This window comes from Lipotes vexillifer, unplaced genomic scaffold (assembly GCF_000442215.2).
Source record: "Lipotes vexillifer unplaced genomic scaffold, Lipotes_vexillifer_v1.1 scaffold339, whole genome shotgun sequence".
Lineage (NCBI taxonomy): Eukaryota > Metazoa > Chordata > Mammalia > Artiodactyla > Lipotidae > Lipotes > Lipotes vexillifer.
Genome location: NW_006772053.1, coordinates 105616 through 131468, shown reverse-complemented (window position 1 = coordinate 131468; position 25853 = coordinate 105616). Strand labels below are relative to the sequence as shown.

The 25853-nt window shown below is 36.8% G+C and overlaps 1 protein-coding gene across 5 annotated transcripts in view; it reads left to right on the top strand.

Annotated features, from left to right (window-relative positions):
• Positions 1-25853, top strand: part of SCFD1 (sec1 family domain containing 1) — a 134990-nt gene that overhangs the window by 18504 nt on the left and 90633 nt on the right. For 3 of the 5 annotated variants that reach the window (XM_007447278.1, XM_007447280.1, XM_007447279.1), the window contains 5 exons: positions 15370-15492; positions 16780-16867; positions 21433-21522; positions 23623-23678; positions 24826-24911. In XM_007447278.1, coding sequence (XP_007447340.1) covers positions 15370-15492; positions 16780-16867; positions 21433-21522; positions 23623-23678; positions 24826-24911 — 443 coding nt within the window. The remainder of the gene's footprint in view (positions 1-15369; positions 15493-16779; positions 16868-21432; positions 21523-23622; positions 23679-24825; positions 24912-25853) is intronic. The other 2 variants (XM_007447281.1, XM_007447282.1) reach the window with 2 other exon arrangements.

The window sequence follows — 25853 nt, the reverse complement described above, 5'->3', positions numbered from 1 at the left end:
AAAAGGATTTCCTTACTCTGCCCACTGAAAAAGCGTAGAAACAGTGACCAACCCATTAGCAGTGCACATGCTAGCACATAGACTGCTGTTGACCTGAGACAAAAACACTGCCAAGTATTTCTCCAGCAAAGATGGGTTTATTCAGTGTTAGCAGAGAATTTGCAGTTTGGGGTCTGCAACCATGCCAAACAACATGCAAGTCCCAGCATGGCAAAGGAAGGAGAACACTTATATAGAGAGGAAAAGGACTTGTCAAAGCACCTGGCCAGTAAAATGGGTACCTCAGAGTTCTAGAGGAGTTCCCCAGGTAAGGATAACCTTTTCTAAAAAGACTTTAGCCACAAAAGAGGTAGTCTGTCTTCAAGGAAAGTCATCAGTCCAGTGTGAAAATATACAGACCATAACTAAAACAAAGAGCTCATGGCTTTGCATTGGCTGAGTCCTTGCCAGGCAAGGAGTCTTTCTTCTTCCTGTTAGGTTCTATCATCACAGGGTGTGAGAGCTCCCCTTTCTGGTCTCCCAACTCTATTTAATTGAGATTTTTGTTTATTAACGTATTACATTTTCCTTTTTTTAAATTTAATTAAATTAATTTATTTGTTATACAGCAGGTTCTTATTAGTTATGTATTTTATACATATTAGTGTATATATGTCAATCCCAATCTCCCAATTCATCGCACCAGCACCACCCCACACCCCACCCCACTTGTCCCGCTTGGTGTCCAAAAGTTCTCTACATCTGTGTCTCTTACTTCCACCTTGCAAACCAAATCATCTGTACCATTTTTCTAGATTCCACATATATGCGTTAATGTACGATATTTGTTTTTCTCTATCTGGCTTACTTCATTCTATATGATGGTCTATAGGTCCATCCAAGTCTCTACAAATGACCCAATTTTGTTCCTTTTTATGGCTGAGTAATATTCCATTGTATATATGTACCACATCTGCTTTATCCATTCGTCTGTCAGTGGGCATTTAGGTAGCTTCCGTGACCTGGGTATTGTAAATAGTGCTGCAGTGAACATTGGGGTGCATGTGTCTTTTTGAATTATGGTTTTATCTGAGTATATGCCCAGTAGTGGGATTGCTGGGTCATATGGTAATTCTGTTTTTAGTTTTTTAAGGCTGTTCTCTATAGGAGCTGTATCAGTTTACATTCCCACCAACAGTGCAAGAGGGTTCCCTTTTCTCCACACCCTCTCCAGCATTTGTTGTTTGTAGATTTTCTGATGATGCCCATTCTAACTGGTGTGAGGTGATACCTCATTGTAGTTTTGATTTGCACTTCTCTAATAATTAGTGATGTTGCACAGCTTTTCACGTGCCTGTGGCCATTTGTATGTCTTCTTTGGAGAATTGTCTGTTTAGGTCTTCTGCCCATTTTTTGATTGGGTTGTTTGTTTTTTTCATATTGAGCTGCATGAGCTGTTTATATATTTCAGAGATAATCCTTTGTCCATTGATTCGTTTGCAAATATTTTCTCCCATTCTGAGGGCTGTCTTTTTGTGTTATTTATAGTTTACTTTGCTGTGCAAAAGTTTTTAAGTTTCATTAGGTCCCATTTGTTTATTTTTGTTTTTATTTCTATTACTCTAGGAGGTAGGTCAAAAAAGATCTTGCTCTGATTTATGTCAGAGAGTGTTCTTCCTATGTTTTCCTCTGAGACTTTTAGAGTGTCCAGTCTTAATTTAGGTCTTTAATCCAGTTTGAGTTTATTTTTGTGTATCATGTTAGGGAGTGTTCTAATTTCATTCTTTTACATGTAGCTGTCCAGTTTTCCCAGCACCACTTATTGAAGAGATTGTCTTTTCTCCACTGTATATTCTTGCCTCTTTTATCACAGCTTAATTGACCATAGGTGCGTGGATTTATCTCTGGACTTTCTATCCTGTTCCATTGATCTATATTTCTGTTTTTGTGCCAGTACCATACTGTTTTGATGACTGTAGCTATGTGGTATAGTCTGAAGTCAGGGAGCCTGATTCCTCCAGCTATGTTTTTTTACCTCACGATTGCATTGGCTCTTTGGGGTCTTTTGTGTCTCCATACAAATTTTAACATTTTTTGTTCTAGTTCTGTAAAACATGCCATTGGTAATTTGATAGGGATTGCATTGAATCTGTAGATTGCTTTGGGTAATATAGTCATTTTCACAATGTTGATTCTTCCAATCCAAGAACACGGTATATCTGTCCATCTGTTTGTGTCATCTTTGATTTCTTTCATTAGTGACTTATAGTTTTCTGAGTACAGGTCTTTTAGGTAGGTTCATTCCTAGGTATTTTATTCTTCTTGTTACAATGGTGAATGGGATTGTTTCCTTAATTTCTCTTTCTGATCTTTCGTTGTTAGTGTATAGTAATGCAAGAGATTTCTGTGCATTAATTTTGTATCCTGCAACTTTACCAAATTCATTGATTAGCTCTATTAGTTTTCTGGTAGCATCTTTAGGATTATCTATGTGTAGTGTCATGTCATCTGCAAACAGTGACTGTTTTACTTTTTCTTTTCCAATTTGTATTCCTTTTATTTCTTTTTCTTCTCTGATTGCCATGGCTAGAACTTCCAAAACTATGTTGAATAATGGTGGTGAGAGTGGACATCCTTGTCTATTTCCTGATCTTAGAGCAAATGGTTTCAGTTTTTCACCATTGGGAATGATGTTTGCTGTGGGTTTGTCGTATATGGCCTTTATTATGTTGAGGTAAGTTCCCTTTATGCTTACTTTCTGGAGAGTTTTTATCACAAATGAGTGTTGAATTTTGTCAAAAGCTTTTTCTGCATCTGTTGAGAGGATCACATGGTTTTTATTCTTCAGTTTGTTAATATGGTATATCACATTGATTGATTTGTATATGTTGAATCCTTGTATCCCTGGGCTAAATCCCACTTGATCATGGTGTATGATCCTTTTAATGTGTTGTTGGATTCTGTTTGCTAGTATTTTGTTGAGGGTTTTTATGTTTATATTCATCAGTGATATTGGTCTGTAATTTTCTTTTTTTGTGGTATCTTTGTCTGGTTTTGATATCAGGGTGATGATGGCCTTGTAGAATGAGTTTGGGAGTGTTCCTTCCTCTGCAATTTTTTGGAAGAGTTTGAGAAGGATAGGTGTTAGCTCTTCTCTAATTGTTTGATAGAATTCACCTGTGAAGCCATCTGGTCCTGGACTTTAGTTTGTTGGAAGATTTTTAATCACAGTTTCAATTTCATTACTTGTGATTGGACTGTTCATATTTTCTATTTCTTCCTGGTTCAGTCTTGCAAGCTTATACCTTTCTAAGAATTTGGCCATTTCTTCCAAGTTTTGCATTTTATTGGCATAGAGTTGATGCTTTGTATTTCTCCGGTGTCTGTTGTAACTTCTCCCTTTTCATTTCTAATTTTATTGATATGAGTCCTCTCCCCCTTTTTCTTGATGACTGGCTAAAGGTTATCAATTTTGTTTATCTTCTCAAAGAACCAGCTTTTAGTTTTATTGATCTTTGCTATTGTTTTCTTTGTTTTATTCCATTTATTTCTGCTTTAATCTTTATGATTTCTTTCCTTCTACTAACTTTGGGTTTTGTTTGTTTTTCTTTCTCTAGTTCCTTAGGTGTAAGGTTAGATTGTTTATTTGAGATTTTTCTTGTTTCTTGAGGTAGGATTGCATTGCTATAAACTTCCCTCTTAGAACTGCTCTTGCTATATCCCATAGGATTTGGATCATCATGTTTTCATTGTCAGTTTTCTCTAGGTATTTTTGATTTCCTCTTTGATTTCTTCAGTGATCTCTTGGTTTTTTAGTAATGTACTGTTTAGCCTACATGTGTTTCTGATTTTTATGTGGTTTTTTTTCCCCTGTAATTTATTTCTAATCTCATAGCGTTGTGGTCAGAAAAGATGCTTGATATGATTTCAATTTTCTTAAATTTACTGAAGCTTGATTTGTGACCCAAGATGTGATCTATCCTGGAGAATGTTCCATGTGCACTTGCGAAGAAAGTGTAATCTGCTGTTTTCGGATGGAATGTCCTACAAATATCAGTTAAATCTATGTGGTCTATTGTGTTATTTAAACCTTGTTTTTCCTTACTAATATTCTGTCTGGGTGATCTGTTCATTTGTGTAAGTGAGGTGTTAAAGTCCCCCACTATTATTGTGTTACTGTTGATTTCCTCTTGTATAGCTGTTAGCATTTGCCTTATGTATTGAGGTGCTCCTATGTTGGGTGTATATGTATTTCTAATTGTTATTTCTTCTTGATCCCTTGATCATTATGTAGTATCCTTTCTTGTCTCTTGTAACATTCTCTATTTTAAAGTCTATTTTGTCTGAGTATTGCTACTCCAGCTTTCTTTAGATTTCCATTTGCATGGAATATCTTTTTCAGTCCCCTCACTTTCAGTCTGTTATGTGTCCCTAGGTGTGAAGTGGGTCTCTTGTACATAGCACATATATGGCCATGGGTCTTGTGAGCCTGTGTCTTTTGGTTGGAGCATTTAATCTATTCACATTTAAGGTAATTATCACTACATATGTTCCTATTACCATTTTCTTAATTGTTTTGCATTTGTTTTTATAGGTCCTTTTCTTCTCTTGTGTTTCCCACTCAGAGAAGTTCCTTTAGCATTTGTTGTAGAGCTGTTTTGTGGTGCTGAATTCTCTTACGTTTTGCTTGTCTGTAAAGCTTTTGATTTCTTCATCGAATCTGAATGCAATCCTTGCCAGGTAGAGTAATCTTGGTTGTAGATTTTTCCCTTTCATCACTTTAAATATATTGTGCCACTCCTTTCTGGCTTGTAGAGTTTCTGCTGAGAAATCAGCTGTTAACCTTATGGGAGTTCCCTTGTATGTTATTTGTCGTTTTTCCCTTGTGGCTTTCAATAATTTTTCTTTGTCTTTCATTTTTGTCAATTTCATTAATAAGTGTGTCTTGGCATTTATCCTGCCTGGGACTCTCTGCGCTTGTGTTTATCCTGCCTGGGACTCTCTGTGCTTCTTGGACTTGGGTGGCTATTTCCTTTCCCATGTTAGGGAAGTTTTCGACTATAATCTCTTCAAATACCTTCTCAGGTCGTTTCTCTCTTTTCCTACTGGGACCCCTATAATGCGAATGTTGTTGCATTTAATATTGTTCCAAAGGTCTTTTAGGCTGTCTTCATTTCTTTTCATTCTCTTTTCTTAATTGTATTCTGTGGCAGTGAATTCCACCATTCTGTCCTCCAGGTCACTTATCCATTCATCTGCCTCAGTTATTCTGCTATTGATTCCTTCTAGTGTAGTTTTCACTTCAGTTACTGTATTGTTCATCTCTGTTTGTTCTTTAATTCTTCTAGGTCTTTGTTAAACATTTCTTGCATCTTCTCAATCTTTGCCTCCATTTTGTTCCAAGGTCTTGGATCATCTTCACTATCATTATTCTGAATTCTTTTTCTGGAAGGTTGCCTATCTCCACTTCATTTAGTTGTTTTTCTGGGATTTTATCTTGTTCCTTCATCTGGTACATAGTGCTCTGCCTTGTCATCTTGTCTATCTTTCTGTGAAAGTGGTTTTTGTTCCACAGGCTGCAGGATTGTAGTTCTTCTTGCTTCTGATGTCTGCCCTCTGGTGGATGTCACCATCTAAGAGGCTTGTGTGAGTTTCCTGATGGGAGGGACTGGTGGTGGGTAGAGCTGACTTTTGTTCTGGTGGGCAGAGCTCAGTAAAACTTTAATCCCTTGACTGCAGATGGGTGGGGCTGGGTTCCCTCCCTGTTGGTTTTTGGCCTGAGGCAACCCAACACTGGAGCCTACCTGGGCTCTTTCGTGGGGCTAATGGCAGACTCTGGGAGGACTCATGCCAAGGAGTACTTCCCAGAACTTCTGCCAGTGTTCTTGTCCCCATGGTGAGCCACAGCCACCGCCTGCCTCTGCAGGAGACCCTCCAGCACTAGCAGGTAGGTCTGGTTCAGTCTCCTCTGCGGTCACGGCTCCTTTCCCTGGGTCCCAGTGCGCACACTACTTTGTGTGTGCCCTCCAAGAGTGGAGTCTCTGTTTCCCCCAGTTCTGATGAAGTCCTGCAATCAAATCCCACTAGCCTTCAAAGTCTGATTCTCTAGGAATTCCTCCTCCCGTTGCCGGACCCCCAGGTTGGGAACCTGACGTGGGGCTCAGAACCTTCACTCCAGTGGGTGGACTTCTGTGGTATAAGTGTTCTCCAGTCTCTGAGTCACCCACCCAGCAGGTATGGGATTTTATTTTACTGTGATTGTGCCCCTCCTACCCTTCCATTGTGGCTTCTCCTTTGTCTTTGGATGTGGGGTATCTTTTTTGGTGAGTTCCAGTGTCTTCCTATTGATGATTGTCAGCCATCTTAACAATATTAAATTTTCTGATCTGTGAGAATGGAATATCTTTCTATTTATTTCAATCTTTTAATAATATTTTGTACTGTGCAGAATGTAAATTTTACACTTCTTTTGCTAAATTTATTCCTTTGTATCTTTTTAATGCTATTGTGAATGGAATCGTTTTCTTAATTTCATTTTTAGGGTTACTCATTGCAAGTGTGTAGATACCCAGTTGACTTTTATGTATTGATCTTACATCCTGCAACATTGCTCAACTTCTTTTGAAATGTCTCCCACATTCTTTGATCACTTCCTTACTTTTTTCCATAAAAAGATATTCCAGTCTCATTTTGTACTTTCTCTGTCCGAGCCCAAGATTCAGCCTTTAGTCTAAGGAGCCCTGGTTGCTTTTTGTGGAGAATCATGTTTAGAAATCAGTGTCTGAGCATTAGGTACTCATTGCTGCTAGGATGTCACAGTTTGTGGGTCCTCTGAACGGACAGAGCTAAGAAATACATGTATATCAATATTTATACCAATATTTAATGCTATAAATCTTACTGCTTATCTATTTAGACAAAGATAGATAACCTCTGAAATTGTTTCAATTCAGTAATACAGGATTCATTCTAGCTTTTCCTTCTCCCTTTACAAATTTATAATTTCTTTCGCTGACAGTGAGAAACATTGCTCCCAACATCCTCAACATAATTACTTATTTATCAATTCTCAATTCCTTAACCAATCTCCCAGTCTTTGTTGAACCACTGCTCTGCTCAGCCACCTTCCTCACACAGGCTCCAGACCCTCAGTTTTTCACATTTCAGCATCTTTGAAATCATATGTATCTTAAAATTGATGGTGTGTTACAGAATTTATTGGCAGCATTCATTCTTCCTTAGTACTACATAAAATAGCAGTGCCTGTTACAATGACATTATCTTAGATTTGAAGAAATATGCTTATTTAGATATCTATTTGCCTATAGTCTAAGAAGCTAAGTAAATTTGATTTAAGAATTAACATAGGGCTTCCCTGGTGGCACAGTGGTTGAGAGTCCGCCTGCCGATGCAGGGGACGAGGGTTCACGCCCTGGGCTGGGGGGATCCCACATGCCGCGGAGCGGCTGGGCCCGTGAGCCATGGCCGCTGAGCCTGCGCATCTGGAGCCTGTGCTCCACAGCGGGAGAGGCCACAGCAGTGAGAGGCCCGCGTACCGCAAAAAAAAAAAGGATTAACATAAGTTTTAATGACACTGTTTTTGGGTGATTGAGAAGGAATAGTTCTAGAATTTGTCATTTGAATTATAATATTTCTGTGTACAGTGAAGGAAATATTTGTTGTATCATCACATGACTACAAACAGTATAAGGTAGTGTCTGCCCAATATAATAAGCATTTAAGCTATATAAGAGAGCCACTTCTGGATTTTTTATTAACATCTTTATTGGAGTATACTTCCTTTACAATGGTGTGTTAGTTTCTGCTTTATAACCAAGTGAATCAGTTATACATATACATATGTTCCCATATCTCTTCCCTCTTGCGTCTCCCTCCCTCCCACCCTCCCTATCCCACCCCTCTTGGTGGTCACAAAGCACTGAGCTGATCTCCCTGTGCCATGCGGCTGCTTCCCACTAGCTATCTATTTTACATTTGGTAGTGTATATATGTCCATGACACTCTCTCACTTTGTCACAGCTTACCCTTCCTCCTCCCCATATCCTCAAGTCCATTCTCTAGTAGGTCTGTGTCTTTATTCCCATCTTACCCCTAGGTTCTTCATGACCTTTTTTTTTTCCCTTAGATTCCATATATATGTGTTAGCATACAGTATTTGTTTTTCTCTTTCTGACTTACTTCAGTCTGTATGACAGACTCTAGGTCCATCCACCTCACTACAAATAACTCAATTTTATTTCTTTTTTATGGGTGAGTAATATTCCGTTGTATATATTTGCCACGTCTTCTTTATCCATTCATCCGATGATGGACACTTAGGTTGCTTCCATCTCCTGCCTATTGTAAATACAGCTGCAGTGAACATTTTGGTACATGACTCTTTTTGAATGATGGTTTTCTCAGGGTATATGCCCAGTAGTGGGATTGCTGGGTCATATGGTAGTTCTATTTATAGTTTTTTAAGGAACCTCCATACTGTTTTCCATAGTGGCTGTATCAATTTACATTCCCACCAGGAGTGCAAGAGTGTTCCCTTTTCTCCAAAGCCTCTCCAGCATTTATTGTTTGTAGATTTTTTGTTGATGGCCATTCTGACCAGTGTGAGATATCATCTCACTGTAGTTTTTATATGCATTTCTCTAATGATTAATGATGTTGAGCATTCTTACATGTGTTTGTTGGCAATCTTTATATCTTCTTTGGAGAAATGTCTATTTAGGTCTTCTGCCCATTTTTGGATTGGGTTGTTTGTTTTTTTAATATGGAGCTGCATGAGCTGTTTCTATATTTTGGAGATTAATCCTTTGTCCGTTGATTTGTTTACAAATATTTTTTCCCATTCTGAGGGTTGTCTTTTCGTCTTGTTTGTAGTTCCCTTTGCTGTGAAAAAGCTTTTAAGTTTCATTAGGTCTCATTTGTTTACTTTTGTTTCTATTTCCATTCCTCTAGGAGGTGGGTCAAAAAGGATCTTGCTGTGATTTATGTCATAGAGTGTTCTGCCTATGTTTTCCTCTAAGAGTTTGATAGTTTCTGGCCTTACATTTAGACCTTTAATCCATTTTGAGCTTATTTTTGTGTATGGTGTTAGGGAGTGTTCTAATCTCATACTTTTACATGTACCTGTCCAGTTTTCCCAGCACCACTTATCGAAGAGGCTGTCTTTTCTCCACTGTATATTCTTGCCTCCTTTATCAAAGATAAGGTGACTGTATGTGCTTGGGTTTATATGTGGGCTTTCTATCCTGTTCCATTGATCTATATGTCTGTTTTTGTGCCAATACCATACTGTCTTAATTACTGCAGCTTTGTAGTATAGTCTGAAGTCAGGGAGCCTGATTCCTCCAGCTCCATTTTTCGTTCTCAAGATTGCTTTGGCTATTTGGGTTCTTTTGTGTTTCCATACAAACTGTGAAATTTTTTGTTCTAGTTCTGTGAAAAATGCCAGTGGTAGTTTGACAGGGATTGCATTGAATCTGTAGATTACTTTGGGTAGTAGAGTCATTTACACAGTGTTAATTCTTCCAATCCAAGAACATGGTATATCTCTCCATCTATTTGTATCATCTTTAATTTCTTTCATCAGTGTCTTATAATTTTCTGCGTACAGGTCTTTTGTCTCCGTAGGTAGGTTTATTCCTAGATAGTTTATTCTTTTTCTTCAATGGTAAGTGGGAGTGCTTTCTTAATTTCACTTTCAGATTTTTCATCATTAGTGTATAGGAATGCCAAAGAATTCTGTTCCAGAGATTTTCTGTGCATTAATTTTGTATCCTGCTACTTTACCAAATTCATTGATTAGCTCTAATAGTTTTCTGGTACCATCTTTGGGATTCTCTTGTATAGTATCATGTCATCTGCAAACAATGACAGCTTTACTTCTTCTTTTCCAATTTGGATTCCTTTTATTTCTTTTTCTTCTCTGATTGCTGTGGCTAAAACTTCCAAAACTATGTTGAATACTACTGGTGAGAGTGGGCAACCTTGTCTTGTTCCTAATCTTAGTGGAAATGGTTCAGTTTTTCACCATTGAGTATGATGTGGCTGTGGGTTTGTCATATATGGCCTTTATTATGTTGAGGAAAGTTCCCTCTATGCCTACTTTCTGCAGGGTTTTTATCATAAATGGGTGTTGAATTTTGTCAAAAGCTTTCTCTGCATCTATTGAGATGGTCATATGGTTTTTCTCCTTCAATTTGTTAATATGGTGTATCACATTCATTGTTTTGTGTGTATTGAAGAATCCTTGCATTTCTGGGATAAACCCCACTTGATCGTGGTGTATGATCCTTTTAATGTGCTGTTGGATTCTGTTTGCTAGTATTTTGTTGAGGATTTTTGCATCTATGTTCATCAGTGATATTGGCCTATAGTTTTCTTTCTTTGTGACATCCTTGTCTGGTTTTCATATCAGGGTAATGGTGGCCTCATAGAATGAGTTTGGGAGTGTTCCTCCCTCTGCTATATTTTGGAAGAGTTTAAGAAGGATAGGTGTTAGCTCTTCTCTAAATGTTTGATAGAATTCGCCTGTGAAGCCGTCTGGTCCTGGGCTTTTGTTTGTTGGAAGATTTTTAATCACAGTCTCAATTTCAGTGCTTGTGATTGGTCTGTTCATATTTTCTATTTCTTCCTGGTTCACTCTTGGCAGGTTGTGCATTTCTAAGAATTTGTCCATTTCTTCCAGGTTGTCCATTTTATTGGCATAGAGTTGCTTGTAGTAATCTCTCATGATCTTTTATATTTCTGCAGTGTCAGTTGTTACTTCTCCTTTTTCATTTCTGATTCTATTGATTTGAGTCTTCTCCCTTTTTTCCTTGATGAGTCTGGCTAATGGTTTATCAATTTTGTTTATCTTCTCAAAGAACCAGCTTTTAGTTTCCTTGATCTTTGCTATTCTTTCCTTCATTTCTTTTTCATTTATTTCTGATCTGAATTTTATGATTTGTTTCCTTCTGCTAACTTCGGGGGTTTTTTGTTCTTCTTTCTCTAGTTGCTTTAGGTGCAAGGTTAGGTTGTTTATTTGAGATGTTTCCTGTTTCTTAAGGTAGGATTGTATTGCTATAAACTTCCCTCTTAGAACTGCTTTTCCTGCATCCCATAGGTTTTGGGTCGTCGTGTCTCCATTGTCATTGTTTCTAGGTATGTTTTTTTTTTTTGTGGTACGCAGGCCTCTCACTGTTGTGGCCTCTCTCGTTGTGGAGCACAGGCTCCAGATGCACAGGCTTAGCGGCCATGGCTCACGGGCCCAGCCGCCTCGCGGCATGTGGGATCTTCCCAGACCAGGGCATGAACCTGTGTCCCCTGCATCGGCAGGCGGACTCTCAACCACTGTGCTACCAGGGAAGCTCTGTTTCTAGGTATTTTTTGATTTCCTCTTTGATTTCTTCAGTGATCACTTTGTTATTAAGTAATGTGTTGTTTAGCCTCCATGTTTTTGTATTTTTTACAGATCTTTTACTATAATTGATATCTAGTCTCATAGTGTTGTGGTCAGAAAAGATACTTGATACAATCTCAATTTTCTTAAATTTATCAAGGCTTGATTTGTGACCCAAGATATGATCTATCCTGGAGAATGTTCCATGAGCACTTGAGAAAAATGTGTATTCTGTTGTTTTTGGATGGAGTGTCCTATAAATATCAATTAAGTCCATCCTGTTTAATGTATCATTTAAAGCTTGTGTTTCCTTATTTATTTTCATTTTGGATGATCTGTCCATTGGTGAAAGTGGGGTGTTGAAGTCCCCTACTATGAATGTGTTACTGTCGATTTCCCCTTTTATGGCTGCTAGTTTTTGCCTTATGTATTGAAGTGCTCCTATGTTGGGTACATAAATATTTACAATTGTTATATCTTCTTCTTGGATCGATCCGTTGATCATTACGTAGTGTCCTTTGTTGTCTCTTGTAATAGTCTTTATTTTAAAGTCTATTTTGTCTGATATGAGAATTGCTACTCCCGCTTTCTTTTGATTTCCATTTGCATGGAGTATCTTTTTCCATCCCCTCACTTTCAGTCTGTATGTGTCCCTATGTCTGAAGTGGGTCTCTTGTAGACAGCATATATATGGATCTTGTTTTGTATCCATTCAGCCAGTCTGGGTCTTTTGGTGGGAGCATTTTAGTCCATTTACATTTAAGGTAATTATCGATATGTATGTTCCTATTCCCATTTTCTAAATTGTTTTGGGTTCGTTATTATAGGACTTTTCCTTCTCTTGTGTTTTTGTCTAGAGAAGTTCCTTTAGCATTTGTTGTAAAGCTGGTTTGGTGGTGCTGAACTCTCTCAGCTTTTGCTTGTCTGTAAAGGTTTTAATTTCTCCATCAAATCTGAATGAGATCCTTGCTGGGTAGAGTAATCTTGGTTGCAGGTTTTTCTCCTTCATCACTTTCAGTATGTCCTGCCACTCCCTTCTGGCTTGTAGAGTTTCTGCTGAGAGATCAGCTGTTAACCTTATGGGGATTCCCTTGTGTGTTATTTGTTGTTTTTCCCTTGCTGCTTTTAATATGCTTTCTTTGTATTTAGTTTTTGACAGTTTGATTAATATGTGTCTTGGCGTATTTCTCCTTGGATTTATCCTGTATGGGACTCTCTGTGCTTCCTGGACTTGATTAACTATTTCCTTTCCCATATTAGGGAAGTTTTCAACTATAATCTCTTCAAATATTTTCTCAGTCCCTTTCTTTTTCTCTTCTTCTTCTGGAACCCCTATAATTCGAATGTTGGTGCGTTTAATGTTGTCCCAGAGGTCTCTGAGACTGTCCTCAGTTCTTTTCATTCTTTTTTCTTTATTCTGCCCTTCAGTAGTTATTTCCACTATATTGTCTTCCAGGTCATGTATCCGTTCTTCTGCCTCAGTTATTTTGCTATTGATCCCTTCTAGAGTATTTTTAATTTCATTTATTGTGTTGTTCATCATTGCTTGTTTCATCTTTAGTTCTTCTAGGTCCTTGTTAAATGTTTCTTGCATTTTCTCTATTCTATTTCCAAGATTTTGGATCATCTTTACTGTCATTATTCTGAATTCTTTTTCAGGTAGACTGCCTGTTTCCTCTTCATTTGTTAGGTTTGTTGGGTTTTTATCTTGCTCCTTCATGTGCTGTGTTTTTTTCTGTCTTCTCTTTTTGCTTATCTTACTGTTTGGGGTCTCCTTTTTGCAGGCTGCAGGTTCATAGTTCCTGTTGTTTTTGTTGTCTGTCTCCAGTGTCTAAAGTTGGTTCAGTAGGCTTCCTGGTGGAGGGGACTAGTGCCTGTGTTCTGGTGGATGAGGCTGGATCTTGTCTTTCTGGTCGGCAGGTCCATGTCTGGTGGTGTGTTTTGGGGTGTCTGTGACCTTATTATCATTTTAGGCAGCCTCTCTGCTAATGGGTGGGGTTGTGTTCCTGTCTTGCTAGTTTGGCATAGGGTGTCCAGCACTGTCGCTTGCTGTTCATTGAGTGAAGCTGGGTGTTGGTGTTGAGAAGGAGATCTCTGGGAGATTTTTGCTGTTTGTTATTACGTGGAGCTGGGAGGTCTCTTGTGGACCAGTGTCCTGAAGTTGGCTCTCCCACCTCAGAGGCACAGCACTGACTCCCGGCTGCAGCACCAAAAGCCTTTCATCCACACAGCTCAGAATAAAAGGGAGAAAAAGTAGGAAGGAAGGAAGGGAGGGAGGGAGGAGATAAAATAAAATAAAGTTATTAAAATAAAAAGAAAAAATTTTTCTTTTTAAGTAAAAAAACAAAACAAAACAAAAAAAGGACGGATAGAACCCTAGGACAAATGGTGAAAGCAAAGCTATACAGACAAAATCTCACACAGACACATACACACTCACAAAAAGAGGGAAAGGGGAAAAAATAATATATCTTGCTCTCAAAGTCCACTGCCTCAATTTGGGATGATCGTTGTCTATTCAGGCATTACACAGATGCAGGCAGGGTACATCATGTTGATTGTGGAGATTTAATTTGCTGCTCCTGAGGCTGCTGGGAGAAATTTCCCTTTCGCTTCTTTGTTCGCACAGCTCCTGGGGTTCAGATTTGGATTTGGCCCCACCTCTGTGTTTAGGTCGCCGGAGGGCGTCTGTTCTTAGCTCAGACAGGGCAGGGTTAAAGGAGCACTGATTCAGGGGCTCTGGCTCACTCAGGCCGGTGGGAGGGAGGGGCACGGTGTGCGGGGCGAGCCTGAGGCGGCAGAGGCCTGCATGACATTGCAGCAGCCTGAGGCGCGCCGTGTGTTCTCCCCGGGAAGTTGTCCCTGGATCACGGGATCCTGGCAGTGGCGGGCTGCACAGGCTCCCGGGAGGGGAGGTGTGGATAGTGACCTGTGCTCGCACGCAGGCTTCTTGGTGGCGGCAGCAGCAGCCTTAGCGTCTCATGCCCGTCTCTGGGGTCTGCGCTGATAGCCGCGGCTCGCGCCCGTCTCTGGAGCTCCTTTAAGCAGCTCTTAATCCCCTCTCCTCGCGCACCAGGAAACAAAGAGGGAAGAAAATGTCTCTTGCCTCTTCGGCAGGTCCCGACTTTTTCCAGGACTCCCTCCCGCTAGCCATGGTGCACTAACCCCTTGAGGCTGTGTTCACGCCTCCAGTCCTCTCCCTGCATCCAACCGAAGCGTCAGCTCCCAGCCCCGCCCAACCGGGCGGGGGGAGCAGACAAGCCTCTCGGGCTGGTGAGCGCCGGTCGGCACCGATCCTCTGCGCGGGAATCTCCCCGCTTTGCCCTCCGCACCCCTGTGGCTGCGCTGTCCTCCGCGGCTCCGAAGCTCCCCGCTCCGCCTCCCGCAGTCTCTGCCCGCGAAGGGGCTTCTAGTGTGTGGAGACCTTTCCTCCTTCACGGCTCCCTCCCACTGGTGCAGGTCCCGTCCCTATTCCTTTGTCTCTGTTTATTCTTTTTTCTTTTGCCCTATGCAGGTATGTGGGGAGTTTCTTGCCTTTTGGGAGGTCTGAGGTCTTCTGCCAGCGTTCAGTGGTTGTTCTGTAGGAGTTGTTCCATGTGTAGATGTATTTTTCTGATGTATCTGTGGGGAGGAAGGTGATCTCCGCCTCTTACTCTTCCACCATCTTTCCCCTTTCCTGGATTTTTTTAAGAAGAATACAAGTATGCGAATTCAAAGCAGTTTTGTACACTACTGTAATTAATAGGATTTTATTGATAATATAATATCATAACTAATTATTAAAATACATGTCAGTTATATCTGGTAACCAAGTAACCAGTACCTCTTCATAACTTTATTCTCCTGGGATACTTTTTTTGTATCATTTGTATAACCTGTCTTTTAAATATGCCTATTATCCTCTAAAACCTTGCTCTTATTGTATCTAAAAGATTTTCATTGGTCATTATCGCTTATACTATCCTATAAGAATGAAGTTTTCATTGTATTCATAGGATCTTCGAAATCAACTCTATGAATCATATTATTTAAATTTTATTTCTGCTATTTCAAGAAGTAAACTGGAAGATATTGCAAATGCAGCATTAGCAGCTAATGCAGTAACACAAGTAGCCAAGGTAAGAGGTTTTGGTTGGCTGATAACATTTTGTTAATGTAAAATTTAGTAATATTCTGAAACCTATAAATAGACATTGGTGTCTAATTTACAAAGGACTGGAACAACCTAAGAAATATTTAAACCCAATACTTCTAGAAAGAGTTCTGATAGTGTAAATTATCTTCAACTTGGACTAGGCAAAATAAACCAAACTAAAGGAACTTATTACTCAGTTAATTTGAAAGACAAAAATAAGAAGCTGAATCAATTTTTGTTTTGGGCTGGGATTTGTATAATTTTTTTAGCTCAGCTTAGAAATAGTTTGACAGTTGTATTGTCATAAATTATACCCAGAATATTTTGACATTGTTTCATCAGTGATCACTATAGCCACCATACTATCTTCAGATATTTTTTTAGTTAGGAGAGAGTATCCAAGGGGGCTATATTGCATATTATAAGAAAGAAGGCCAGCACTTCTATATCATAGTCACTTTTAGTCATGTTCGGCTTAATTATAATAAATCTATAAAATATATTCTTGGTTGTAGCCCTGTTTTGCCCTTTGTCTCTTGAATTTGGACAAGATATAACTGAAAATTCTACAGAATGATATAGGGTGAATAAAAGACTAAACAACCATGCATTTAATTCCCATTCTTTCATACTAATAGATTTTTCATTCCTAGATTTTTCTTCTTAGATTTAGATAGTCCACTACTACTTCTGATTAGTTTTTAAGGCTTATGTCTTATTATTCCTTCTCTTCCAAAATTTATCATTAGTTTTACATGAAATAATATGAACAGTTTTCGATTTAACCACATTTAACATATCTCAGATAGTTTTCTTCATTTTTCTCCTGATTTACACTTTTAAAGAACTAGTGTAACTTTTCCCCACCTATAAACATAGTTCACAGTGTAAAAACAGTTACTGTGACTTCCTTAGAGAAGTATGATTAAAATGAATAAAAAAATTAAAATTGTGGTTTTTCTTCATATTTGATATCCATTCCCATCCCAACCACAATTTGTTTTAAAATTTTATATCTTCTTAAATTTTGTTTTCTGAAACTGTTACTCTCCTTGATAATTTATTGCCCAGAGTCTTGTTTTTTTTAATTGCTTTTTAATGTTAATTTCTCATTCTTGCCCAATTTGGCAATCTACATGCTACATGGTATAATTTTTAGTTATTGAATATAATTATAATTTTCTTCATTTTATCATTAGTAGATTAAATCAAACTAAATATGCATTCAGTATTGTAAAATTGATTTGAAAACGTTTTCTTTTGTTTCTAGGTTTTCGATCAGTATCTCAATTTTATTACTTTGGAAGATGATATGTTTGTATTATGTAATCAAAATAAGGAGCTTGTTTCATATCGTGGTATGTAAAAATAGGAATTTTATAATTCATTGTTAACAAAATGAACAGTGTACTGTAGAAAAACAATAGTAAACATGTTTAGTGCACTCCAGAACCAGCTTTGTTTACAGCCCATAAAGAAAACAAGTCTCAGACTTGAGTTCTGTCACATGTAGACAACACTTACTAATCTGTTTTGTAAGCTCAATGAAGGACCAATTATCTGACCTTTTAGTTACCCCACAGCAACTTGCATGAGTGGTTCACTCATGGTGTGTAAGACAGTATTTTAGTAGTAGGATTCAGTTAATCTTTTAGTACTTTGATCCTTGGACAAGAACAAGTTTACTTTGCTCCTCTGTGCTTTAGTTTCCAAATCTGTAAAACGGGAATAATAATACTATCTACCTCAGAGTTTTTAATGGGAGTTAAATGAATTAGTGTATGTAAAATGCTTGGAAAAGTTACTGGCATATCGTAAGCACTCAGAGAAGTTTGGTTAATGTTGCTATTTGTCAAGATCAGACAACAACAAAGAGTCAGCAGCTACTAATGTCCTATTATGGAATGAAGTATTGATATAAGTACCATTCTCAAATATAGGTTGTTAGACACCCTTGATTCTTACACCCTGTTAATGCAGTGGTAGGATTGAATATTGGTAGTTGATCAAATGCTATCTAACCACCTCTGAGGTTTGTATTCCCAGCTTTGATAAACTGACCATTCCTTGGATGTAGATTAAACTTAACAGACGCACACGCATACACACAGTTAACAGACAGACATGCATACACACACATGCACACAGGCACATGGACACCCACACCGTGTTTTATTGTCTATGTTGATTCTTTTTCTTTGTAAAAACACTTAACATGAGATCTACTCTCTTAATATTTTTAAGTATATAATACAGTATTGTTGATTTAGGTACAGTGTTGTATGGCAGATCTCTAGAACTTATTCATCTTGCCTAACTGAAACTTTGTGTCCATTGATTAGTTATGTCAAATATTTTAAAGAAAATTGCAGACTACAGAAGATGTGATTAGCCAATTCATAAAAATAATTATTAATTTGATACCTAAGGATTGAGATGTTTGGGGATGACTAGAGTTTCAGAGATTCTAAAGTAGGGGCCTCCCATGGGGGCATTTGGAAATGTGTAAGAACATTTTTGATTGTCACAATTAGCACTAGCATTTAGTGAACAGGGACTAGGGATGCTAAATCTTCTGCAATGTGTAAACCATACTCACACAGAAAATCATTCTGCTCAAAATACTAGTGGTATTCTATCATAACACACTGGACCAGGTGGTAAGCTCCCAAGAGAAAAGAGCATGAATCTTTTGGTTTCACTGAGCTCCATAGTATGCCTTGTTGCTGAAATTAAGCAACATCTCTAAATGGGTGTATTTGCTTAATTGCCCGTGTAAGAGATTTTTGACAGTACTCTATTTACAGAAGTCTGTTTACATTTAATTGACCTTTAACTTAATTAGCTACTTAAGTTTCATGTTTAAAACCTAGTTTCCCTTAAGCCTTTAAGCTAAACTTGTAAATTTTGTTTATAAGTCTGTTTATTTGAAAACAAGCACCTTTACTTTTTCTTTGATTAACTCAGATTGAACTGACTAAATTATAATCAGTCTCATTTAACAAACTTAGTCAACAAACTTAGTTTGTTAAAGTTCCTTAAACAGTTTAAGTTGCGTTTATAAATTCAGCCTATTCATTTTTTAATTATTTGTTTTTTAATTGATGTATAGTCAATGTACAATAGTATGTAAGTTACAGGTGTATAATATAGTGATTCACAATTTTTAAAGGTTATATTCCATTTATAGTTATTATAAAATATTGGCTGTATTCCCTATGCTGTACAATGTATTCTTGTAGCTTATTTTATACATAATAATTTGCACCTCTTAATCCCTACCCCTAGGTTGTCCCCCCTTCCCTCTCCCCACTGGTAACCACTTATTTGTTATCTATAGCTGTAAGTCTGCTTCTTTTCTGTTACATTCACTAGTTTGTTGCATTTTTCAGATTCCACTTATAAGTGATACCATGCAGTATTTGTCTTTTTGTCTGACTTATTTCACTTAACATAATACTCTGCAAGTCCATCCATGTTGCTGCAAACAGCAAAATTTCATGATTTTTTATGGCTGAGTAGTTTTAAGTACTTCAAATACCAGACCAGGCAACTTTATAAATCTAACAAACAAAATCTGCCCAAATATTTAAATAATTATTAAAAATAATTAAATTTATAGGGAGTCTAAATTCATTAAACATTCAAGTGTTTATAAATTTGTTTTCTTATATCTCTCAAAAATCACAAGTCTGAAATTAATAATTATTGAATTAAAAGTATAAATTTAATTTATTAATTTTAAAGTATAATCACATGCTTAATCGCCCAGATTCTCAATAGTATAATTATAGTATAATAATAGTAGTAGATTGTCCTATACATATTTTACAATATAGGCTCATTTACTCCTCAGAATAACTTAATGAAGTAGGAATTAATATTATTTCTGATTTCTAGATGAAAAAACTGAGGCACAGATACTAAGTAACTTGATAAGGAAATGGCAAAACAGGGTTACTAAATCCAGGCACTCACTCCAGAGTTAGTGCTCTCAATTATTATGTAATTATGTGGCAAATCCTCTCAAACATTACAAGTGCTTTAATTAATAATCTTAAACAGATTATTCAAAACATAAATCAACCATATTGATACCATGGATTCAATTTTTATCACCTGTTTTCCACGGATTGGGAATTTATCCAATAAAGGACACAGACTTGTCACCTTAGTTAGACTTAGGCTAATGTCTCAGACAAACCAAGTTGTTGTTGAAAGTGAGTTGAAGTTAGTGATGGACAGTGTTTTGACTGTTGAGGTCAGTTGTTTCAGAGGTGTGGGACTGAAGAGTATGGACCTGAAGGATGGAGGCTTCATAGAGATTTTACCTGAACCAGTGATTGGCAGAATGAGCTGAGTATTTCACTGGATTGGTATCCCCTGAATTTACATAATTCACGTTGTATCCTTATGCCATTTCTGTCATCTGATTTGGATAGATGGCAGTCTGCAATACTGAATAGCAGCACGTTTCCTTATCCAGATTATGGTTAAAGTCTTTGTTATTTTTATGTTCTCTGCATGTACCATACTTTCTTTGAACATTCTGTTGTATCCAATTGGATTCTGATTTCCTCTTATGCTGATCACAAGTTGTATTGAATTTTATATTTCTTTCCACATTCAAGATGCTGGGAAATTAAACGTATTATATAGATAATGTTTTAGTCCAGCCAGTCTTTTAACAAATAGTTACTGAGCATCTACTTGTCAGACACTGAGCCTAGGTACTCTGAGAGAAAGGAAGGTGAATAAGGCAAGGTCTTTGTCAAGAAAAGTCTTCACAGCAATGTTTCTTAAAGTGCAGCCCCAACAACCTGTTTTTCAAATGTGGAAGCCATCGCATAGTAGAGCAGCCAGGATAGCAAAGTCACTGGTTGTCAACCTAGTGAGTAGGCTTGCCACCTCTCCATTTATTCTTCCCTCCTGGCTAGGGACCATTATTACTCTTACCTTTTAAAAACATTTGACATGTTGGTTCTTAAAGTTCCAAGAAAGAAATGAGACAGAAAAGAAGAAAACGTGTAGCCCCAAGTATCACCTGAGGTGTTTGTCAGAGTTGCAGATTACCTAGAATTATCCCAAATCTATTGAATTGAATCCCTGAGGGAAAGGGCTAATAGTCTTTCATTTTTAATAGCTTCCAGAGAAGCTTCTTTCTCTTCTCTCCTATTCTTAGAATGATTCTTCTATCTGCTGGAGTTTGAGAACCACTTAAGTACAGTCTAGTAGATCAGAAAAGAAATTTATATAATTTGTTATAATACAAAGAAAATGTATGTGATGTTGGTCTTGGCGTAATTGATTTATTGATACATTGTCCTTTTCTGGCAGTATTTGGATAGTAAGATCAGTAGTTTCTTGAGGCCATTTAATGTTTGTGAATAAAATTATGGAAGATGATATTTATTTTCCTATTTGCTCTGGCAAAAATTTTGTATAATTTATGTGGTGGGTTTTTTCTTATTATTACTGCTCTAATATTGACTACTACTGATATTGAGGTGGTATTTTTTTTGAAGTATTATAATTTTTGTGGATACTTGTTCACTTAAAATTTAAAGCATAAAAAATTTTACTTCTGGGCTTCCCTGGTGGCGCAGTGCTTGAGAGTCCGCCTGCCGATGCAGGAGACGCGGGTTCGTGCCCCATTTCGGGAAGATCCCACATGCCGCGGAGCGGCTGGGCCCGTGAGCCATGGCCACTGAGCCTGCGCGTCCGGAGCCTGTGCTCCGCAAATGGGAGAGGCCACAACAGTGAGAGGCCCGCATAACGCAAGGAAAAAAAAAAAAAAAAATTTACTTCTTTAACTATTACAAGTCTTATCAAACTGAATATTGATAGGTGTTGAGTAATAATTTGAATAAAAATAAGGGATAAATTTTGGTCACTTTCTTCTCCTTTATCTATGTCATTTTAGCCATTAACAGACCAGATATCACAGACACGGAAATGGAAACTGTTATGGACACTATTGTTGACAGCCTCTTTTGCTTTTTTGTTACACTGGGTAAGTTTTCAAACCTTTGTTTATTTCTTGAAAGTAAATTATTTAACAGCTCATTTTAACTTGTTACACCGCAATGTGATCCCTTATCTATCTGGATCTCTACAGTCCCTCTTTCCAGAATTGAGATAAAATATACATTCTGTACTATATAAAACCACAATTCTTCTAATAATTTGATGAAGTCAGCATTTAGCAGCTCTCTTGAGTTGTCACCTTAGATGTCTTTGGTAATTGTAACTTCCTAATATATTGTTTGAATGTTTGCTGGTGGCTTCACCTATGTGCCTGCTAATTTTCTTTTAATATTTCATTTTGAAAAATTTCAAATGCACTTCTAATTAGAGAGACATATGCCTGGTAAGTATTAAGGCAAACGCCCAAGGCTCCAGAAAACAGTAAATATACGTAAAACACTTATCCAACGTACTCTCAAAATTTTAAACATTTCTTTGGAGCATCTAAATTTACTTACAGCTACGTTGTGTTTAGTGTCTAATGTATGATTTTATTCAGTACTATTAATAATGGATATGTTTAGAAATCCTCTAATAGCGATATTAATTTTGCAGACACTGAAAACTTTTCAGTTAAAATGATCCTCACACTACATTAATAAAATTTCTCTCTTTTTCACAAATGAGAAAATTGAGAGATACATGCATAGTTTAGGATATAGACAAAAGCTTGAGGAGAATTTGCATACAGATTTTGCGGGTCCCTCCTTTCAGGGATTTTTCCCTTTAATTTCCAGCCCTGAACTCCAGGCTTTGATTTCCCAGCTCAGTGAGTCTTCTGTTTTCTGCTTGAGCTCTTTCTCCTCTGTGCCATGCAAACTGGAAAGTACCCTCAAGAAGAAAGCTGGTTAAAAGTATCTCTCACTGTTCAAGAGTTTTACCCTCCTCCACTTTCTGCTTGCTTTCGATTGCTCTCAGTACCTTCAAATGGAGTTGTTGTTGGGTCTTTTTTTTGTTTGTTAAAGAACGCACATGTATACCACTTTTAGTCATTAAACAGACATAATTAATCTTTCTATTTTTGCACAGTCTCCAGAATTTTGCTGAATGCTAGAGTTATTGTGGACATTAAGGTTATTTTTGCTTGATGATAACTATATTTTCAAGGTTAAGGTAGATTGAAAAAGAGGTGTACAGACCACTGAAGTGTTAGAGCCACTTTTATTATGTAGAGTATCAGAAAGTGATTTTTCTCAAAGGAAAAGTTGAAATTACTGCCAACCTGACATAGAAAGATATCAATAATAAATTAAGTGGGAAAAAAAGCAAATTTAAGGATGGTATGCAAAATATCCTATTTTTGTTTTTTATGCACTCCACACACACACTTATTTAGACTATATGTAGAATATAACCTGGAAACACTCATATCTAATTCTTAATGGGGTTATTTTGGGAGGCTTGAATCAAGAGGATTAACTTTGTACATTTCTAATATTATTTGGATTTTCTTAGGACAAACATGTATAGCTTGCCATCAGAAGAAATCAAAGTTTTAAAAAATGTACTAATATTTCACATTTTTACTTTTACAACTGACTGAGCATGCTTTGTATAGAATCTAAAATGTAAGAATTTCAGCATATAAGTATTACAATGTTCTTTGTTTTATGACATTTTCAGTGCACTTTGCTTTTTTTTTCTCATTTTAGTATTTCAGCCTTCAATAAAACTTGGAATAATAGAGAGAAATTAAGAAGTCTAAAATGAGTTGATTTGATAATAAACTGAGGCCAAGTTTTAGGAGCATTTTACATTGTACAAAGAATGTGTTTTCTATTGATATTATCTTTTAAATTAGTCAAAGTGCTGATTTAGTCAGTCCATTGAAAAAATATGGTCCCACTGATTGACCCACACAATATAAAAATCATGTTTTTCTGACTCCCTTCATGTTGTCTTTATAAATGGTAAGGTCTATTTCTGAAACCTTGCTTTTATTCTCAAGATTATAAATCCTTTTATGTTTGTACCCTGAAATTGTATATATCTATTGTATGTTATTTTTTGAGGCTGATGTATTTTATAAGTATCCATTTTAATTATTAAGAGCTGAAATCATTGCTAACATCTGTTGTTAAAATAGGTGCTGTCCCTATAATCAGATGTTCAAGAGGAACAGCAGCAGAAATGGTAGCAGTGGTGAGTTCATGCAAATATCCATTGGGGATAAATAATGTGTCAGTTGTTTTCCCTAAATACCTCAAGTATTTTTGTTAATATTAAGTATGTATACAGTTGTTATGGGTTATATATTAAGTGCCAAAGGCAAATATTTTTATTTTATAACATTGGGATTACACCAAAAATAAAAAGTAATCATTGTGATCATGTGATGGAGTAAAATGATTTATTCCAATGTGAATGTGCTATTCCAGCCCTGTTTCTTTTTTACTCAAATAAATATTCCTCATTTAGCTTTGTCTCTCTAAGTAGTATTTTACACTTATTGGATTCCCCAAATCATTTAATATTTAACTTCATTTAGCAAACATTTATTAACAATTATAATCATTTTTAACATGATGAAGTGTATTTTGCTTTCCCATAATACTGGAGTAGAACATTCTGTGTAAAATGAGCATTCAACAATTTGCTTTAAAGATTAAAAAATAAGATATTAGAGAAATTACAGAGTTACTGAAAAGAAGGTAAATGATATGGAAAGATGGAGGAAGATACCCTAACATTTTTGAGTTTTAGTAGCCCAAATGAGTCATTGACAGAGAGAGGGCTAGTTTCTTTCACATATTCCATTTCTATTCTGGAGCCTCTTGCAACCACCACTATTGAGATAGCTTCCTCAGTGCAGCAAGTTATGCTTTGGGAGAGAGTGTGGGTTATTACTGCAAAACGTTTCCCATACCTAAAGTAAAAATAGTCAACAAAAAGTGATTATTAGTGAAATCAGGTCTGAGTCACAATAGAAAAAGCATTGGTCTTTTCAAGTCCAAGTTAGGATAATATTGAATAGTAAAGAAGCTAAAATGTGAGAATTGCTGTTTTGTAAAGGAATTCTAAACTTCTTAGTTCCAAAATTAAGAATACAATGTGTATTACCCTATGCAAAGTTGTCTTCTTCAAGAGTTAATGTAGCACAGGGAACTCGACTCAATATTCTGTGATAACCTATATAAGAAAAGAATCTAAAAAAAGATGAATATATGTATATGTATAACTGAATCACTTTGCTGTACACCTGAAACTAACACAGCATTTTAAATCAACTATGCTCCAATAAAATTAAATATTTTTAAAAAAAGAGTTAATGTAAAATTTCATTTTTCAGAAACTAGATAAGAAACTTCGGGAAAATCTGAGAGATGCAAGAAACAGTCTTTTTACAGGTGACACACTTGGAGCTGGCCAGTTCAGGTATTATGTTAGTTAATACACCTTATATACTTGAAAATGAAACATTTGTAGTTTTTTGGGTTGTTTTTCCTTGTCTGATAGAATACCCTTATACTGGAAAGTCTAGATCAGGGTTTTGATTCAAATCGTTCTTAAAAATACAAATGGAATATTTTATTTAATTTACCTTCTTTTGTTAGAATTTTCTGTTTTTCATTTTTATCATCTGTAGGATAAATTTTTCTGTTTATACGGCTTTTGCAGTAAGAAGCCACTTCCTTTTAGTTATCATTAAGCCTCTTGGTAATGAAAAAAAGTAAGTTGAATAACTTGTGATGCCTGTGTCTATTTCTACCTGTCTATTAACTGGTTTCCATTTTTACATTAAAATACTGGCAAAGTATTTTTGTTTTGTTACCATGTCTAGTATAAGTAGATAATGCCAAAGTTACTGACTGCTCAATTATTATTGAATAGAAACTATTTTTTAAAAACTGTCCATTATAGTGTATTTAACTTTTGTTTATTAAAAATAATGGACAGGGCTTCCCTGGTGGCGCAGTGGTTGAGAGTCCACCTGCCAATGCAGGGGACGCGGGTTCGTGCCCCGGTCCAGGAAGATCCCACATGCCGCAGAGTGGCTGGGCCCATGAGCCATGGCCGCTGAGCCTGCGCGTCCGCAGCCTGTGCTCCGCAATGGGAGAGACCACAACAGTGAGAGGCCCGCGTACCACAAAAATAATAATAATAATAATAATAATAATAATAATAATAATAATGGACAGTATTGGGGTGAGGAAGTAAAGAAACCCACACCAATGGCTGAAAATTATTTCAAGGGGAATAGACAGTATTTTGGAAAATTAATTATTATCCCTAGTTTTAGATGAATTAATAAATAAAGCCTGTAAAAATAAACTGATACTCAGTATAACTTCCTTCCAGGAATTATACTCTTATGGT